At 39.4% G+C, this 20,900-nt stretch overlaps 1 protein-coding gene across 2 annotated transcripts in view; it reads right to left on the reverse strand.

The window, feature by feature from the left end:
• Positions 1 to 8,663: 8,663 nt before the first annotated feature.
• The window catches only part of skap2 (src kinase associated phosphoprotein 2), a 405,881-nt gene continuing 393,644 nt past the window's right edge, over positions 8,664 to 20,900 (reverse strand). For both annotated transcript variants that reach the window (XM_038797255.1, XM_038797254.1), the window contains exons 12-13: positions 10,700 to 10,802; positions 8,664 to 9,676 (exon numbers count right to left, since the gene is read on the reverse strand). In XM_038797255.1, the coding sequence (XP_038653183.1) occupies positions 10,710 to 10,802 (93 nt within the window). In that variant the 3' untranslated portion in view covers positions 8,664 to 9,676; positions 10,700 to 10,709. The remainder of the gene's footprint in view (positions 9,677 to 10,699; positions 10,803 to 20,900) is intronic.

Consider the following 20,900-nt stretch of genomic DNA (forward strand, 5'->3'; position numbering starts at 1 on the left):
GAATCAGCTCACATCAATTCCATTCGTCCTCTTTGTGTTAAGCTCCAGAGCAATATTAGAAGCAGCTTGGGTACAGGTACTTGCTCAAAGCTGGTTAGCAAGTAATAGAAACAGAGATATATAAAATAGCCGATCATCATGTAAGTACAGAGAACGGATTTAAAAGGTGTGAAGAATTCTCAACTGGTGATTAAACAAATTATTTAATTGCAATACAAGACGGTCAAAATAATCTCAGCCCTCATTTGTTGGGTCCTTCGCGAAGACTAAAAATGAAGTCCCATATATAGTCTTTTAATGGTTTTGATCCCATTTGAATTCTTGAAAACATATTTTGCAACATTTTCTCCTGAATACCAAAGACAACAAAAAATATTCTACAATACCTATTCGCAGTTTTAGCTTAGTCAATATTTTCACCTTCCTTTTAGTTTTGATATGATCTTTTAAATTCAATATTTTTTTTTCTATGATCAAAAGTCTGCATTTTGCCATCACATGGCATCTGGATGGGCTTTAGTTGTGGCTGTACGCATAACTGGAAGGCTGATAACCTGCAGGCAAGATGTAGATGAGGCGAGAGTGCATCCTGCAAAAGGCCCAAAGATTTGGACGCAGATGGCCATCATTTGGGTGGGCACCCTCTCCAATGGCTTGACCTGGCAGCTGTGGACTCACTTCCATGTTGAGGTACCCTCTAGGTCCCAAACCTGCCTCCCAGTGGTTGCCAATGCCCCAGAATTGTTGGCACTGATGGGCCTGCAGCATTCAGCACCTATCCACCCTTTTCATTTGGACGGTGAGTTTGGAAACAGCCAATTGGTTGGCTGCTTCCTGAAAGATTACTGAGCCAGTCTTGCGGCCAGCAAGTGTACCTCCATTTTATTCTGATGTCAGGCTTCTGAAGCCTCCAAGAAAATCCAAACCAAGGAGTGATTTTATCAGTTACCTTGTGCGCAATTCAGCGGACTTAAAACAAAGTCCGGTATAGGGCATGTTTTTTGGTGGCTGCAGTGCCAAGATTCACCCCACTTTTCACCCCGGCACTTTGCCTCTGTTTGGGCCTCGGAGTTTGTTCCCAAGGAGGTCACACTTTAGTTGTGCTCGGGAGCAGGAACAGCTCCTCGCAGATCGGGGCATCATTTTGACCGGCAGGCCCCATCTCTGAACCCCCCTCCCCTTTCAGACCCACCGGTTTATAGACACCATTCCTTCATTCCCTCCCCATCCCCCCAACCTTCTCCAGGCACCTGGAACCCCCCCTCGCCCCTTCCCTAATGAGCATCCCTGGCAGTGCCAACTTCGCACCCAGTCACCCTAGCACTATCAGCGCCACCCAGGCACCCTGACAGTGTCCGGGTGGCACGTCCGGGCTTCCAGGTGGCAGGGGGGAGCCAGTGTACTACCAGGGTACACCTTGCCCTGTCCCCGACCTGTGACACCCCGAGGTGCCGTCATGCCTAGTCCATGTTTGTGGAAATCAGTGCTAAATAGCACCCTGTTGATGTCTCGCAGGCGTAGCCGTTGGCTCCCAGGTGCCGGGTGAATGTGGCATCTCAGTATTTAAATTAGTTTAATGGCTTATTTAAATATAATTATCTGGATTATGCCAGGCGAAGTGAGTCGGATGACTCACGATTGACCCGGCACAGAGTCCGAATCGGAGCTCCCACGGGATTCATTCGTTGAGCCCAGCCGCTGAATGCAATGTGGTATCTGAATTGCACCCTATATCTATAATTATTTTTAAAATGAGATACAGTTAGTGTAATTAGATGTATAATGTCTGATCCACCAGCACTTTTTAAATATTTGTGGCTTTTGGACTTTCATAGGTCTTGATATTTTAATTATTGCCCGTGTTAAAATAATGCAGACTGGAAAATTAAGGCGAAAGAGTAATAGGCTACCTTATGGATCCTCATAGCTCTACTGCTACTAGTTTCATATCAGAACTGTGTAACTTCAATCCCCTTTCCATGCTCTTTACTCATATGCTTTAATATTTTTATTCAAGTTTCGGTTAATTACCTCCTAATCATTGTGATTGACTTGGCTTCAATAGCCACATATGCTAAAGCATTTGGAATTTCAATACTACTTCGAATGAAAAATATCCTTCAACCTCTATTTTATGCTCTTTGTATCGTTCGGCGTAAACTCTGCTATGTCAGGAAAATTCAGGGAGAGGCCTGAAACGGGATTTGCGCTGGGCGCAAAACAGTTCACAATGTTCCCAAGCCCTCCCAGCAGATTTAATCAGATTCACCCCAAGCGAGGGTGTGAACCTGAATACCATTCATTTAAATATAGTTTAATATTCAAAATCAGCTTAACGCTATCATCAAAAGAGTGACACTACATACCAGTAATGAGTATCCCTAAAGCTGTAAACATATTGGGCCATAATTTGTTGTAGGAGAACAATGAATGACACCCACTGTTAGTTAAACCTATTCTTGACCATTTAATTACAATGATATTTTACACCATAGGTTGCTTAAAGTGTGAGCTGATAACAGCAACAAAGGAAACTTGAGATCTGAGATCTTAGTGAACAGGACAAATATCATATCTCCTTAACCAATCCAATTAAAGGATTATTCAGCAAAAGGACAGATGAGAAAATATAAACTATAGCAGATGAATTCAATTCTAAATCACATACAGAAATGGGGAAAGAGAAATTCCCTGAGGGATAGAAAGGAGTAGCAAAACGTATTTAATTCTTCATTTTTAAAATCTCTGACAATTTAAACTAGAAGGAATGGGACTTGTAATAGTTAATTTTCAATGCCAGGGACTTAGTTTCACAGTAATTGACACTTTATCGTGCTGTTGGAAAAATACTTAAGAAATGGTTAAGACATATCGCAAGTATTTCACTTATCCTATTTCACTGTATCTGATATAACAGTTTTCAAAGAAATTGGAAATGACCTGGAGGAAGGTATAGGTGGTCTGATTAGCAAGTTTGCAGATGATACTAAGATTGGTGGAGTTGCAGATAGCGAGGAGGACTGTCAGAGAATACAGCAAAATATAGATTGGAGAGTTGGGCAGAGAAATGGCAGATGGAGTTCAATCCAGGCAAATGCGAGGTGATGCATTTTGGAAGATCAAATTCAAGAGCGGACTATATGGTCAATGGAAGAGTCCTGGGGAAAATTGATGTACAGAGAGATCTGGAAGTTCAGGTCCATTGTACCCTGAAGGTGGCAACGCAGGTTGATAGAGTGGTCAAGAAGGCATACAGCATGCTTGCCTTCATCGGATGGGGTATTGAGTACAAGAGTCGGCAGGTCATGTTACAGTTGTATAGGACTTTGGTTAGGCCACATTTGGAATACTGCGTGCAGTTCTGGTCGCCACATTACCAGAAGGATGTGGATGCTTTAGAGAAGTGCAGAGGAGGTTCACCAGGATGTTGCCTGGTATGGAGGGTGCTAGCTATGAAGAAAGGTTGAGTAGATTAGGATTATTTTTGTTGGAAAGATGGAGGTTGAGGGGGGACCTGATTGAGGTCTACAAAAGGTATGGACAAGGTGGATAGCAACAAGCTTTTTCCAAGATTGGGGGTGTCAATTACAAGGGGTCACGATTTCAAGGTGAGAGGGGGAAAGTTTAAGGGAGATGTGCTTGGAAAGTTTTTTACACAGAGGGTGGTGGGTGCCTGGAACGCTTTGCCAGCGGAGGTGGTAGAGGCAGGCACGATAGCATAATTTAAGATGCATCTAGAGAGATATATGAACGGGCTGGGAACAGAGGGAAGTAGACCTTGGAAAATAGGAGACAGGTTTAGATAAAGGATCTGGATCGGCGCAGGCTGGGAGGGCCGAAGGGCCTGTTCCTGTGCTGTCATTTTCTTTGTTCTATTTTCAGCCTCTTTTTCTTGCATATTTTATAAATCTGTAAATTATATCATGATTGCATCTATGACTAAACAAAATTTAGACAACTGACTATTCTTGCTATTAAGGTAATCATGCACATTTTTTTTCTGAATACCATAATATATTTTAATAAAACATATGTCTTGAAGAAATCCTTTCTTTGCCTCTTAGCCCTTACATGTAGCCTTTTTTAAGATCCTTCGAGCTATGGGGTTTGGCATTAAAAAGTAATGTATTGAGGTGCCACTTCATGAAAATGGTGGGAGAGACTTTTCCATTCCAGACCTTTTAGTTGATAGCATGCAATACTAACTCTATTTACTTCCCCAAAAGACAAGGGACAGATGTTTAATATCAGACCATTAATCCCCAGCCCAGGTAGATGTGACAGCAAAGAACCCAACAGAATGAGCCCTTTGCTTCCACTCAATGTATGTGCTGCAATTTACTGCTGTTTTACAGAGCAGGGTCAAGCCATTATAAACTTGGCAATCATCTGTACAGCTGGAAAACAATGTGCACGATAAGCGGAAATCCAATACCTCATAGCACTAATTAAATGGGTTCCCACCAGGAAAAAAACACAAATTACCACATTAGAAAAGTGTTTTTTTTGTGCATCCCCATGCATATTTTTACAGATGTGCTCAGTAGCTACAGCTATCTCTCATTTCCACTGAGCACTCCTATTTGTATTGCCCAACCTTGCATTTTCCCTGATCACATTAGCATCAATTGCCTTAAAGCCCCAGCTAAGTTTGAATTCTTTCCACGTAAGGAGAATCTTCTCCATCCTTCTCAGACACAGCCCACTGCTCCCCTGCAGGAGGACTGAAGAATCATTAACTATCAGAGACACTCCAGGCAGAAGTTGAGGCTCCAGTGTCTAAAAACCTTCCTGCCTCCGATCAAAATTCATATCCTGTCACAGTTGTAGGAGCAGAAAGGCTTCTCATTATGGCATCATTCCCTCTTGGAAGAAGCACTGATTGCTGCACTGGTGGCTTCTGAAGGCAAGGATGTAATTTAGCAAAATAATGTACCATGCTGATTAATTTAATGTAGCCCATGACTAATTATGGTAATTCATTACATCTACAATTAGGCTAAGTAATTTATTGCACTGCAGTCTCATAAAGCACAGGATTTATATCGAGTTTTGAATGTCACCCAAAGGACATTTCTGTATCTTGTCTTTACTGGAGCGGAATCAGCCTGCCAGCTGAGACGAGCAAAAACCATTCTAACTGCACCGTGTTTATACTGTGAGCAGAATGTGGCTACGATGAGAGTTCTGCTGTTAATATCTTCCTTTATTCAATTGCACCTCTGTGATTACTTGGTATACAGCTTCCATTTTTTTCTGCAAACGCATATGAATTCCACCTAATGCAAGCATCTGAGACCTGGATCACTAAAGTGCAATAAATTTCTGGATCATTTCTGAATAATTCTTCTCTGCTTTAGAGATTATTATAAAAAAAATTGTGTCAGAATAATAAATTACGCTGGATGTCATGCTATCCTAACAAATCTCAAGCACTTACTCTTCCCTAAACCAATCCTATATTTATGCTGAGGAATATTCCTCAAATTAAAAAAATGCAGACATGGTCTATTTTGAAATACAGCTCTTGATGTACCCTGCAGCAGAGTTAGCTCCTGCAATGGTGCACTTCTGAGACCAATTTGTTTAGCTGATCACCATTCTTCTGACATCCCTGCAAATGTTACCCTTCTTTTTCAATCAAAGACACAGCAGGGTGTGCCATCTGTCTGGCATAGTCCTAGTTCCCACTCCCAACACTATTTTGCACTGATAATTTCATTGCAGCAGCAAAGGTTGGCATTTCCTTGAAATCTGCTGTTAATACAGCTCTTCAGTTGCAAATACACCCTTTCCTTCTCAAGCTTATCCTCCTCACCTCATGTACTGCTGTTAAAGAAGCCCCTGAAGAATCAGCAGATGATCAGCACCACAAGCCACAACCACAGGGATCCACCGTATTACTTTGTGCTCTGCAGACTACAAATGAACATTTGACTCACCACCTTACCTCTTACAAACGTCTCACTCTTTGTTTAGCAGAATTCTAATAGACAGATTTGTAGAATTTGCAGATCTGTTGCAACATGGTTTGTATTAATGGTTATGGAAAGAATTACGTCAGCATTTCTGAAATTGTCATTTGAATTTCCTTAGAACATTTACCGGTATTGTACTGCCCTTTAGGTACTACAGTATTGCCAGATTCATTAAAGAAAGATATATTCACATACACAAGCATTTGCTGTTTCTTTTTACATCTCAGTGTCTCCAATTGACTCTTAATATATTGTTCAATGGATAGGCCAACAAAAACAAATTAAAAAGGTGAAACAAATTCCATAAAAATATCCATTATATACCATAATTTACCTCTTCTGGTTTCTTAGTTAAAATAAAGACCATCCGTTTAAATGTGATAAGTCCATATATTGAAACGATTGTTATTGGTTCTCTTTGGTTAAGATGCTTACTCAGAGAAAATCGCCATCCTCTTCTCCTGCTTTATACAACAGATAATTTAATGAAAATTCCAACTTTGTATGAAATTACGTTTGTAAATTTAACAAAAAAAATGAAAATCTGCAGATCTGTTTCTGACTAAGTGTTCATAAGCAGTGAAGATAATCCAAAATTATCAAATTCTCCAAAGAAACACTTTTAAATCAATCATTGCACAATTCTTTGCTGCAATACAGTGTAACGCTATCTTTAAGAGGTACATACTAGATTACCTTCATGTAGTTTTTGCAACACGTTTGATAAACTAAGGGCAAGTGTTGTTAAAATCATTGCAAATGAGCCAATGATTCGTGAAGAAAATTTCTAACATTTTAATAAGTGCCATTTTCAGTACTGTTCAGATTTTATTTTTAGATGCAGCATCTATTTATTAACAAAAACTTTTCTTCCAAAATGTTTGGTCGTGAATTGTGTGTGAAGCTCCTTTCATATTTTGCTGTTTTATAACCATAATTATTTTGGTTAATTTTGCTAAGCAAGACTGCATTCAATTTATTCTGATAGAGTTATGCTGCAATGATCGAAACTTGTCTGTGGGCAGAACTCAAAAGTAAAACGGTACAATACTTTTTCTAGCCACAATACAAGTTTAGAATAGAAACCAAGTTTGTAGATAAAACTTGAAATAGGCAGAATCACAAATAAAATTACTCAGAGTTAATTTTGTAAACATGAGAGTCCATTCCAATTTAATAAACATGATCACAGTAAACTGTACTGATAAGTGTACTGTGATTCTTAACTTCATTGCAGCACCCACAAATGATGGGTAAAAGCTAGCTAATAAAAAATAGAAATAGCCCTGACCTTTACTTCTGTGGTGAATTGTATTTTTGTTATAATTCTTTGATTTTATTGCTATTTATTCAAATATTTAAACATTCTCTTCCAGGTTTAATTGTTTATAGGTCCACTTGTTTAACACAAAAAAACACAAAAGAAAATCTGATATGTAAAAACGGTTCTATGAAAATGCTCCAATCGGACATCTATACATGAGAAAAACTATTGGATGTCTTTTTACTACTCATTGATAGGATATATGTAGCGCTGGCAAGGCCAGTATTTATTGCTTATCCATAATTGCCTTTGAGAAGATGGTGGTGAACTACCTTGCTGAACTGTTGCAGTCCGTGTGGTTAAAGGTACATTTGCAGTGCTGGTAAGGATGAGAGTTCTAGGATTTTGACTCAGCAACAGTGAAGGAATGGCAATATAGTTCCAAGTCAGGGTGGCATGTGGCTTGGAGGGAAAACTTGCAGGTGGTGGTGTACCTCTGCATCTGCTGCCCTTGTCCTTCTAGAAGGTAGGGGTCACCAGTTTGGAAGGTGCTGTCAAAGGAGCCTTGTTGAGTTGCTACAGTGGATCATGTAGATGATTTACACTGCTGCCACTGCATGTCAGTGATGAGGGGAGCAAATATTTAAGGTGGCAGATGGGGTATTGATCAAGTGGCTGCTTTGTCCTGGAGGGTGTGAAGCTTCTGGAGTGTTGTTGGAGCTGCACTTATCCAGGCGAGTGTATAGCATTCCATTACATTCCAGATTTAAACTAAGCCTGGCACTGTTTTGTTCCCTTCTTTTTGTTAACCTTTTCAAGAGCACCGAAAACTTAATTTGTGCATTAGAAATAATGGGCACTATTTAATTCACAGTCTCAGCAATGGCCACCCCTCCCAGTGGCGCTGCTGGGACTGGTGATGTGCCAGGCCTCGGATTGGCTGACAGCTCTTGAAGGTGGCTTTAAAGGCCTGAGAATCCAATGGCATGGCGTTAATTACCTGATTGACATTTAATTCATCAGGGTCCCCAAAAATGGCTCTGGTCGGGTTGCTACCGGCTACTTAGCTAATGGAAGGTGCCATGGCCCAGTGCTTCTATGAAATCATATATATAGATACTAGTTTTAGATAGCTTTACTTTTCCATTCTTCATCACATTTTGCATCATTGTTATGGACATAACATGAAATGCACCTTCTACACAAAATTAGAAAATTGACAAAAAAGCTCAACTATTAGCACACTTTAGGGAGGCTCTAACTGAAATAGGTTCTTAAGACACCTGAATTTAATATATAAAATGTGCAGTCTTCTTTTGAGTTGTTTGTAAGGCTGTTTTACAGCTTGCTGAAATTGTACATTAGAATTGATTTAAATAACAAAGTCTCATGCATACAAAAAAATCAGTTATGAACAAAAGGAGCATGTCAAAAGTATTTTATTATAGAAAAGTTAGTCAAGGAGCAATATATAAAATAGTTTATACATTCTAAACTCAACACCGATACCAAAACTTGAAGAGATTTTCAACTCAAATTTTGCTAAATATTTTGAACCAATTGAAAATTTGTCAAAACAATATTTGTTGTTTTTTTAAAAGCACAAAATTTAAAAATAAACCCTGCAAGAAAAAGTTCAACCTCTTTAAATTTTGAGATTAACAGACCATATGGCATCATAATCATTTACTTCACCTTGTTGTGTTCAATTACTACAATCAACATACCAGTTTCCAAATTAATCATAACACAGTAATTTCATTAGTTACACAGCAGGCATTTAAATTATTAGCATAACAACAGTTTGCACACAATTAAACTTTATTTGAACCTTAAAATTTGCAGACTGGAACATTAGAACAAGATTCAATAAAGTGAAACAGACAAGACAAAAAACAGTGCTTACAGTTACTTCAAGCCACATGATGTGGGGGGGGGGGGGGGTGGGTGTGAAAGACGGGGAACAGAAGAATATTACCCTCATCCCCTTCCATTGTGAGTTTGTTTACAACTAATTACGTTGTAATGGCAGGACTTGGTAGCAATGAAAATATACTGGCTAAATATTCCACAAAGATGTTACACAAAGCCAGTGTGAAGTCTCAAGCAGCTAGACTTCATAGTGCTGCACAAGCACAGGAAAATAGAAATAATGCATCAGTGAAATGATGAAAGATAATTACAATAATGAGGAAATAATTTAATTAAACACTTAGCTGCTTCTTGATTTTCACATCTGTGGCAAGAGGATAGATTATATTGTTAATAAGATGATATTATCTTTGTGATAAAATAAATTGGGAAACAGAAGTGCCATAGTATTGGGTGAGAACTCCCTCTCCTGGCTAAGAACAGACAAGCTCTGCAGTGCCTTCAATCCAGTTTTTAAAATCCCTTCATGTACAATGGAACGTCACTGTAGGTAAATGGGTGCCTGCAAAGGGGGAGGGAGAGGATGAAAGAAAGGAATAGAACAAATAATTATGAAGTATATAGAAAACTACTGCCATCTAGTGTTTTCTTACAATATCCTTACACATGTCAGTGAACTCTTTACCAAAGTGGTGGTTTATTGTGGGGCAATTCAAATCTATTCAGAAACAATAAAAGAATGTGTCACATTTTAACATTACTTCTTCCAGAACTTTTACCACCTTTGCATCAAATAATTATTTTAATCCATTGCTCTTAATCTCGTATCAGTGGACATTTTGCTACGTTGAGCTGAAGTAGGTTTCCACACCAAATCTTATCCACTTATTTCTTAGCACATCTGATTGCTCCTAAAAATTTTGAAAATTATTTTGGAACATGACATTTCCGTGCCATGCTCCTAATGTAATAGATATATCACAAGTGTTATTTTTGTTTTGTTTTGGAAATATTTTATTATTGGGAAAAAGTGTCGAGATTTAAGGTGCAATTTAGCCAGTTACTCAAATTTTCTCGAAAAATCCAGCAATTAGCATTTGTGTGCCTATTTATTTCATGCAATATACATTTCTCTAGATATACTATACATTCTGGTAGTCACAATTCCATAAGATTTTCCAGTTCAAATATTGTAAGAAGTAGCTTTGTTGTAAAAAGATCAATTTCCACTTAATTGTTATAATCTATGTGTTACAGATAGATAATTTCTTCATTCAGTTACCTTTGAGGAATATTTACAGGTGAAATATTCACATTTATTCAGAGTGAGAAATCAATAAAATCAATAAAATACAAAAATAAGATCCAAAGTGTTTTTTTTCTCATTTGGTAAATAACTCCATGGGAATGTTTTTGACAGCTTATAACAGAGCGATACAGAAGTATACCTTCTAAACATAAACACATCCAGAAACTATTTTTAAAGTACAGAATGAAACCTTGACAAGAATGTTTTCCATATAAATGATACTGGAATAAGGTACTTATGGTCTATTATACTGAGATTCAATTAAAATGTACTTACCCAGACCTTCTCAAATGTCGTACATCTCAATTAGGTAGTCCTTGGGCACCAAGCCAATAGTTCCCTTCATTTGTCCTATCCACCACCCATGTGAATTATATTCCTAAAATAACAAATATACTCATCAGTATAATAGTGAAGATTTAAACAAGACAGTTTAACAGAATGTAGGACTGTATGGTGATTGCAAACTTAAATAAAGCTTTATATTGTTTCAAACCCACCAAAATGACTCAAAAAGGTATAAAACTTTTAAATATCAAGATATATTAGAATAATGCGACTTGCAATTACATGGCTTCCTTTGCAAATGGTCTTGCATTATGCAATACTTGAATATTTGATTGAATGAATGGAAAAATGCAATGCAAGACATTTAGCTTGAAATTCTATTGCAAGTTTAAAAATTATGAAAAATAATCAGAATTTTCAAAATAATGTAGCATTATCTTGCAATACTTATTTGTGGGAGATGGGACTGAAATTATAGCTGGACAAGTTTAATGAATATTTTGATTATAGATAGAAAACATGCTGATAGGGTTCCATTTTGGAAGTAAAATCATGTGAAATATTTTGTTATGATTTTGGAAGCAATGCCATCTCATACTCAAAGTAAATGTCAGATGTTTTCAATTGTTTTGTTTGTAACAGTAAAATGTTGCAAGAATGATAAAACAGGCAAATACAGCACCAGAATGCAACAAAGTGGCACATTCACAATTGGTTAAATTAAGCTAATAATATATAACGCTCCTGATTTACATACACTGATAAAATGAACCGAAAGTTGCAGGGAAATTTAAATTGCAACTTCAGAAAGACATGTAAAAGTTGCTGAAAACCCAAAAGCACAAGTGTTTTTTTCATTCATTAATTTCCAACAAAGGAAAAATACTATTCCCAAAAAATAAACCAAATATAAATAAAACTATTTAATAACATGGATGCTAAAAATTGTAAAATTAGATCTTAAAAAGCCATGTATTTCACTGTATTTCACTCTATTATGCAGAAAGATGTATTCCTTTTTTGATCAATTTAAATTATGAAAAAACTTTTGTATGGAATTTATGTTCAATTCCAAGATAGCAATAAAGAAATTTGTTAGATTTTTATAGTTGAACTACATCTTCATTTAAAAAAAACATAAAATTATTTAACAGACAGTATAATGCACCGTTGATGGATTCGGGAAAACTATACAAGTCTCACTTTATCTATAACCAAGACTATATTCACTGAAGATGGTATTAACTTCTGTTGAAAGAGGAACCGATATGATGAACAATTAGGACCATCTGGTTTTCGACACATTACTGTGACAACAAATTCTCTCAATGCTAACATGGCTGTTACAGTAATGAAGAACAGAACCTGAGTTTCAAACTACCCAGGCTCAACTAACAGATTTCAGGAAAATTCAGCTTTATTCTATGTTTTACCAGTATATTTCTAAATTACTCTTGCAAAAAAACAAATCAGTTAAAATATCACAAACTAGTTGTAACAGCAACAAACTGAATGAAACAATGGAAAACTCATATGTAATAGCTGAAAAGGTTCTAGTCTCTGGAGTTAAACATGAGTCTGGTATTTCATGTATTAACAAAAATGACTTTAACATGGCATATTTTTCTTAGTCTTTGGTGTAAGGTATGGAAAGTTACATTCACATTTTACAGAAAGAAATTGTCCTCTTCAACAGAGGATGTACATGTAATTTTATTCAAACCCTTTTGACATTTTGTTTTGCATATATTTAAAAAATAATTACCTGGTTACAAGTTAATCAACAGATAAGACTACTGATCGCTCTTTGTAGCTAGGAAAATATATATGAAATACTTACAATTTCATCTCAAGATACTTCCATGAAATAAAAGAATGTAAAGCTTATAAAAGCTGAAATGGTTCAGAAGTATTATCATAGTAGAACTACAAAACCCATTTTTGTAACACCCTGCAACCATTAGTTGTGACCATACTTCATCTTTGAAGTAAGACTAAATGTATATCTATTTCCAACAATGTGGTTTTGTTTTATGAAGTTGTTAATAGAGCAGTGGTCAAATATTACTGTCTTAATTAAATTCTTAACCTTTTAACACACATTCTAAAAAGAGTTTTACTGAATATTTAAAAGATTTGAAAAACCTGTGGCATAGGTTCTTCTAAAGTTCCAAAGGTTCTTACTCAACAATCCTTTGCAAGCTAATTACGTGTTCTAACAGCCCGAAAGCAGGATTACAGGCAGAAAGAAGCATTGCAAATTACGCCATTCAACCTTATGCTTTATCATTACCATTCAAGGCATGAGCCCAAGGAACAAAATAAATCGTAATTAAGCCAATTAAAATCTACATTTCAAATTTTTTTAAATGTGTAACTATTCGAATATATCCTGTATGGATCATTTTATTTAGTCTGTGAATATGGTACTGTTCCTTATTGTTTATGTTTAGGAACACTTTTACACAAAAAGCATTAAAAAAAATATATGAATTCAGCATTCACATGAGAGATTTAATCAGTCAACCAGTTTTCTTTTTTAAAAAGAGCTTAAATTCTACAAATTAGGTATAAAACTCCTTCTGGATGGCCACTCTATAATTTCTGCAGTATTGTAGTAAATAACTAGATTTTTCAAATTCAGTAACTTTAGCCAGAGAAGAAATGTTATCCAAACAAAACCTAATATGGTTTGATCCCAAAAGTTTGATGAAAAGTGGAAATTTACAGAAGTCCAAATCTCTACTGATACCAATTACTGAATCTTAAATATACATATTGCACTTTCCAGCAGATATTCAATGTTAGTATATGAAATTTCAAAATACATATTTATCAATTTCAAATGTACAGAATTGAATTTCAATAAGTGGACAGATTGTAAGATATAAATACAATTGATGGGGAAAAAAAATCAATTAATTTACGATCTCTGTAAAACTTGATCTTTTCCGACAGATAATGCAAATATTAAAATGCCGGATGATTTTTTAGTGTTGGTGGCATAGTGTATAACTGGAGGCATCTCTGTGGCCCTTGAGGATATTCCTTATTGGGATGATTTGAATGAAAATTAAAGGTGTTTAACTGGTCAAATGGTTATATTTCTTATGCAAATCAAGAAATATTTACTGGCCCCTGCATAATGTTCTGTAAGATGTGCTCAGCCTGGGTCTGGTCACCAGACAGTATGCAGCAACTCAGGTATGTGCAAATCAGCCATCTGGTATTCCTCAATGCATAAAATCCTTGATGTTACCATAGAAAAAAACATAGGCACAAATAATTGTACATGGAGAGAAACTATCTAAAATAACTAAAATGAAAAGCATTTTAATATCCATGAAACTGTAGCTCTTTATAAGGGATGTGATGTCAGTTTATAGAACAAGAAAATGTTTTTCTATTAATCTGATATGTAAAATTAAATCATACAATCACTCTGTTACTAGCAAAAGGTTTTGTTGCCAACATTTGACAAGGGATAGATAATTACTGCCACAAAGCGTTTTAGATTCATGTAGTAATTTCAAACATCCAAGGCTGCAGTACTGCTTCCAGTATCAATACACAGGCAGAATAATTCTTGGGAGAAGCAATAACTGCATAATGAACTAGCAGCAGAGTGAATGGCGTGTGCCACTTCTTGGGAGTTCACCTCTTCTTGAAAGAAAATCATTACAAAACCAACAAAAGTTGTGCGGATGAAGCATCTGACTTTTTAAAAATCTGTGATGTGGAGATGCCGGCGTTGGACTGGGGTGAGCACATTAAGAAGTCTTACAACACCAGGTTAAAGTCCAACGTTTTTTAAAAAATTGACATTTAGCACATTGCTGTTAATAATTGCACTGTATGTTTCAAAATTACAAGTAATCCTAACATTATTTTTTTTATAAATGGAGGTATAAAATAATTCAACGTTAGAATTACATATTGTTCTTTGATTCACTGAATTTATAGGATACATTTTAGATGTCAGTGAAAATATGATGTTCTGTTATGCATGGTGACACCTGAAAATACAAAATGGTTCCTATAATCAGGAACATCACATCGGTGTTTCAATGGTGACCTGAAATTGATCTGTGACCACAAATAAAAAAACAATATCCACTGCTGAAGAATCTCTTCAACGTAATTTGAAATTATGGAAGTATTCTCATATTTCATTCAGGCAACAGTTTGTAGCTGGTTTACAGCAACTTGTGGATGTACAGGTCCATTCACACATAAATTAATTCAAAACTCATTAAGTGTTTATGAAGTAAAGCCAAATGTTTAAAAGTATCATAATATGGGTGGTGTAAAAACAGGGAATGGTAGTCACAGTTTAATGCAGTATCACATTAACAGACATTATAATTTTAAAAAATAGGCTTTAACATTCCAATGTTCTTTTGATGACAAGTTTAAAAAAGTAATTTGAAGCAATTAGTGATTAAATAATACTAATATGGAGTACCTCACTAAAACTTTCAGTCTTTTGTAGTTCTAATACAGGTGATGTTCTATATTTAAACCTCCTTGACTAACAGTATCCGAAAGAGATGACATTTGAAACTTGAACAGCATTTTCTGACACAAAGAACAAGTAATCCAAGGTGACACTACATGAATTAAGATCTCTTGAGCATTAAACTTGTAGGTGATAGCACACAAGTACTTTGTCATTTTGCACAACTGGTAACCTGATCAAATACACGAATGAAGTTACAAGTTTGACATGTCTGACATGAAGGTCAATGAGGTTTGAAAGGAGGGGAAGAACTGGAAAATAAAAAATACTGGGCAGGATTCTCTGGCCTGCCAGCCACGTTGTTTCTCAGTGGCAGGAGATGGCACGTGTTCGCCAGCAGCAGGATTCTCTGTTCCTGCCGTTGTCAATGGGAGTTCCCATTGAAGCCACAAACCAATGGGAGGGGATGCGCTGCCGTCAGGGAAAGGGAATCTCGTTGGCGAGAATTCCAGCCACTGACAACACATCTACAATACAAGTACTGAGACGAGAAAAATTGGCACACCCATCATTTCTTTCATTTTCCAAAATATTCTTCCCTCAAATTTGAATTGGACTGATATGATATGAAACCCGTTGCTTTATGGCATGACACACTGCTAAGTGTGGACTGGTTCTCCTCAAGACATTGGGCGCAATTCCCCCAAAAAATGCCTGAGTGCCATTTTGCGCAGGTTTGGCAGGGTGATTCCAGACAGTTTTTTCAGTGAGTTGCAGCCCTGCAGTCAGGCACACCCAAGCGTGCGACTTAACGGAAATAAGAGGCCCGTTGTGGGTGGGTAAAGCGGGGTTACAAGCGCTGGCAACGACGCTGCAATTGAATGAGACTCTGTGATTTTCTTCGGCATTTACTTTCATTTCCTGCACTGAGGAGCTCCGCCCATGAGTGCAGCAATGAAATCGGGCACCATGATCCCCCAACGCAACCTCCGGACCACCCCCCCCCCTCCCTCATCCAACACCCAAAATTACCTTTGGGCATCCTGGAGTCCTCCTGCACCCCATCTCACCAGGGCAGAGCACCCACGGGCCTGACCTGGTAGGGACAAAATATCACCATGGCACTGCCAGCCTGGACGTGCCACCTGGGCACCTCAGCAGTGCCATGCTGGCAATGCCATAGTGCTGGACTCTCAGTGCCGTAGTGCTGGGCTGGTAATGCCATAGTGCTGGGCTGGTAATGCCATAGTGCTGGGCTGGCAGTGCTGTAGTGCTAGGCTGGCAATGCCATAGTGCTAGGCTGGCAGTGCCAAGGTGCACAGGTGACATCAGCAGTGACAGTGTGCCATCCCGCACAGAGGCCGACCATCCAGGAACCTCTGGTTGCCTGGGAGACTCCGCCCCTCCCAAGTGCCGTTCCGCCTGGTTCTCGTTTCTGGAAACCAGTGCAAAACGATGCCCAGCTGGGGTTTCCTCGGCAAGGGGATTCGATCCTGATTAGATCGGCGGAGACATAGCTACCCATTGTGGGGGGGATCCAGATCGTGACATTTCGTGAAATCCCGTTAAATCTCACGTGGTATGACGAGCCTGGTAAATACCGGGTCGATGCCTCTCGCACAATTCATTGGTCAGACATGACGCGGCCTTTTCAGAGTCATTTTTTGGGGGAGTTTCTCACTGGTCGATCCCACATTTTGAATTTTTTTTCCGCAGTGGGGAACTAAACTTGCTGGCCAGATCTCCTCAGAGATCGGGGCGCCAACTTGAAAGTTTGCCCGATCTCTAAGTGAGGTTGGGGTCCCCCACAGCCCCTCATCCACAAACAATGCGACCCCCCACAGACTCGGGAAACACACCCAAATCCGAGGGACGACCTTGCCCCTCCATCAACAAAGTTTAGTGTGAGCCCCCACCACCCAGGCACGAGGGTGACCCTGCCTCATACCCCTTATGGGTATCAGGGTATCACACCCCTCCCCCACCTTCAAATGAGAATACCCCACAATGGGATTGCTGAGGGGTCCCCACCTTTCAGCCCCTCCTTCACTCCTCGAACCTTCCTGATGCCCTTAATATACCCACATCACCCCACCCACCTTTCATACCACCCCCCCCCCCCCCCCCCCCCCCCCCCCCATGGGCACGGCCACCTCAGGCCCTGCCCCTTGGCAGCACCAACCTTGCACTCTGGAACCCTGGAACTGCCCTCGACACTGCGAACCTGGCCACTGGCTGATTCAGGTTGGCACTACCAGCGTGTTTGGGTGCCAGGGCAGTAGCAGGGAACTGCCCTGCCCTGCCCCCAACCACCCGGGGTGCTCCAATGGCCTCAGAGACCATAACAGTGGCCTAGTCTCTGCTTTGGAGAACAGTACTTATCGGCACCTCACTGGTGCGACCGGTGAATCTCAGAAGCCAGAAGACTGCGGCCTCAAACCAGCCGCGGATATTTAGATGAGCCTAATGGATCATTTAAATATTACCTTGATCATGCTCAGCGAGGGCACCCAGCACCCAGCATAAAGCCCGCTCTGGGCCTCTCTTGCCATGCTCCCGGTGCAATGGGATTGGAGCCGAGCGCAATGGGGTGGAAAAACCGCGCCTGTTGTATTAGACTGTTAAATGGGTAATTCCTTCATAAAAAATAATTGTTAAGCTAAAAAAGAATGTAGTTATCTGAAAGCAGCCAAATCACTATCTAATCACTCAATGATGCGGAAACAATTTACATTCTGGAGCTCTATTTGCACAATTTTCTTTCCTACATATTTGACATGTCACCTTTTTTTCTTATTGGTGGGTATGTTTTCTTTTCTGCACATGTCTCTTTCTGCCTAAAATTAGCAGGAAAAGGAACATTTGGAATTTGATACATTGCTCATTAAACCTGTGAATAACCTTGATAATTGATGATGTTTATAACGTTACTGCAGATACGCATAAACTGTTGCACTATGAAACAACTTTACAAGCATTTAGTGTACTGTATTAAATATGCGGAATTCTCCCATTTTAAATCTAAATGCCAGAGCAGGGGCAGGCACATGGACTGTTTCCCACTGCAGTTACCGGTGGGATAACACGTCAAATCTTCTAGCCCCGACCTCATCAATTATGCACCAGGATCATATTCCGTGATAGGGCAGGCCTGGACGACACATAGTCTGCCTTCGTGTCCGGGTGCCATATTGAAAAGGCATCCAACATCACTAACCCACTGGACGGGATTTTGGGGCCGTTCACACCGGCAGAATGCCCTGGTCCCGCTGAGGGCGCACACCCATTGTGGATTTCCCTGCGGTGAGAGGTGCATTCAACAGGAAACCCTGTTGACAACGGCAGGACAAGATCCCACTGCTGGCCAATGATAGGCTGCCTCTGTGAAACATGTAGCGGGTTGCACAGAAATCTCACCCATTATTGAAGAAAGAAGGTGGAACACCTGAAATACCTGAAGATAGATCCCTGGGAGCACTCATGTGACCAGAAGATGGATCTCCTGAGAACAAAGACGGATCTCCAGGAACATCTTGATGCTTGAAAGTGAACCCCCTCCAAATTCTCAAAGGTCCACCTGTAGATGCTCCTCCGACCTACTGCTCTGGTGGTCCAGGTTTGCAGTCTCCATCCTGAACACTGGAGTCAGCCTCAGACATTGTGCACATGAGTCCTGACATCCCCACACCATGTTGTTCCGAACGTGTTTCACGTCTGCATGTTTTCCAATCGGCATTGTGGTGCAGCTGGCATGGGTGAGTCGGGTCTTCATCTGCATCCCACTAACAGGATGGCAAGAAGGTTCATACAGACCTATGGTGGGTTTTCTGACCCACCAATGCAGGCAAAAACAAGCTCCTGCTGTAAATCACGCCGGCATGAAATCAATTTCTGGGCCTTCCACCATATTATTCCACCATGCTATCCAACATACCATTGGAAGCACCGGACCATTCTGCTAATAGTTTAATAGACTGTACATAAACTCCAAGGATGCAATTAATTCTTCATGTAACAGAATATGAAGAGTCAGCCAAAGTTTCCTGAAGCTCCATTTCCAAACCAATCGCAAAATCTTACCAGAATTTGGCAAAATGTCAGGCTCAGACTCAAAACTGGTGTGTAAGTCTCCAATTGGTAGACCCGTATTTCCTTCCAGATCTTTAGCCTCTTTAAAGAAAAGAAAATGAGTGGTGAGGTTTATGCCATGATTCTGGTAGGGAAGCGCCTGATAAAGCCAGCACCCGGCTTCACAGAGATTGGGCCCCTTGTTTAAAGGGCACCCCAATCAGCGATTAAGCCCAAGGCTTCCGGCCCTCACCTTGGAGTAATTGACGGCTCTCCTCCATCTCCGGTCAATCACCAGGGGATTCCCCCCTTTCAGGCATACATTATGCCCCTCTACCCCCTGGAAAATCATCGGTGGCTCCATCCACCACTGCAAAAGTATCGCTGAACTTCATCCCCAGCGCCCGCTCTCCCTCCTCGCCCTGTGTCTGCAAGATCCCCCCTAACAGCCTGCTCTCTCTCCCCCATCCCCCAGACCCCCATGGGGTTCCCAAGAGGGCCGGTCCTGGCACTGCCCCAGCACAAAATGCCACTAGCAGGTTGGCAGTACCAACCTATGCCAGGGGCAGTACCCGTTCCTCTCCCCATGGGGGCTATACTTACCCTTGTGCCCCCAGAGGGTCTCCCTCGACTGTTTCTTGTTTTGCCAAACCTGTTGTAACTGTCACGCCGGCAGAGTATGAATATTCACTGAGGGGAGATCATGAAGCAGGGAGAGCCATTAATAATATTTAAATATATTAAAATATATGAAATGAGGTTCCGCCCTTTGTGAGTGTGACCCTTGTGACGTCGCGAGGAAAATGGAGAAACACGTTCTTTCTGGAGAGAATGTTGTTTCCAGGGTCTCTCTGGATTTTCCGCCTGCTTCGCTGTTCTCTCCAATGGTGATCATCGGCTGAAAATCACCCCCTATATTTTAAAACGTATTCAGTGTTGATGTGTCAAATGAAAGAACTACCAAGTGCAGGATCTCTTCGAAAGAAAATTGCCACTAAAATCCTTTGCAGCATTTTCCCTATTAGCATAATAAATTAGCTGATTCTGCAGAAACAAATTAAGAATGCCTACAACATATACCAGATGGTAGAAAAGTAAACAGATTTGAGGGAACAAATAGAACAGCACAGTAATATACACACAAAATGTAACAGTGCAGTTCAGTGACGCTATATTCTCCAGCAATACAAACAAATCAGGTCTCAGTTGGTTCTTTGCACAAATATTTAATTCAATGAATATTTTGATTATATTTTTGTTACAAGATCACTCTTACACAATCACTAATATACATTTCCAATTTTTCAGTGAATTGCTTACAAAATAAGTAATTTCAAACAAGGTATGTATTCGTAACCCTGTTCATGCTAATACACTCTAGAATGCATTCAACAATAAAACAATAGCTTTCATTCGGGAAATTTCTGATGAAGTGCAAAAAGATAAATTTGTAGTGAGAAAAAAATAGCAATGATGCATAAACCTAATACATCGACAATTATTCTACTGCATTATTTAATCACCATTGCATACAAGATTTTATTCAGCTTGCCAATGTTTAGGCTAATGTTTGAAGAAATGTATTTTTCACATTTTTCAGAGATGTATAAAGTAATATAAATGTTGTGCATTTGTGTCACAAGTAATAATTTTGATATGAAA

The sequence above is a fragment of the Scyliorhinus canicula genome, chromosome 5, assembly GCF_902713615.1.
Source record: "Scyliorhinus canicula chromosome 5, sScyCan1.1, whole genome shotgun sequence".
Taxonomy (NCBI): Eukaryota; Metazoa; Chordata; class Chondrichthyes; order Carcharhiniformes; family Scyliorhinidae; genus Scyliorhinus; species Scyliorhinus canicula.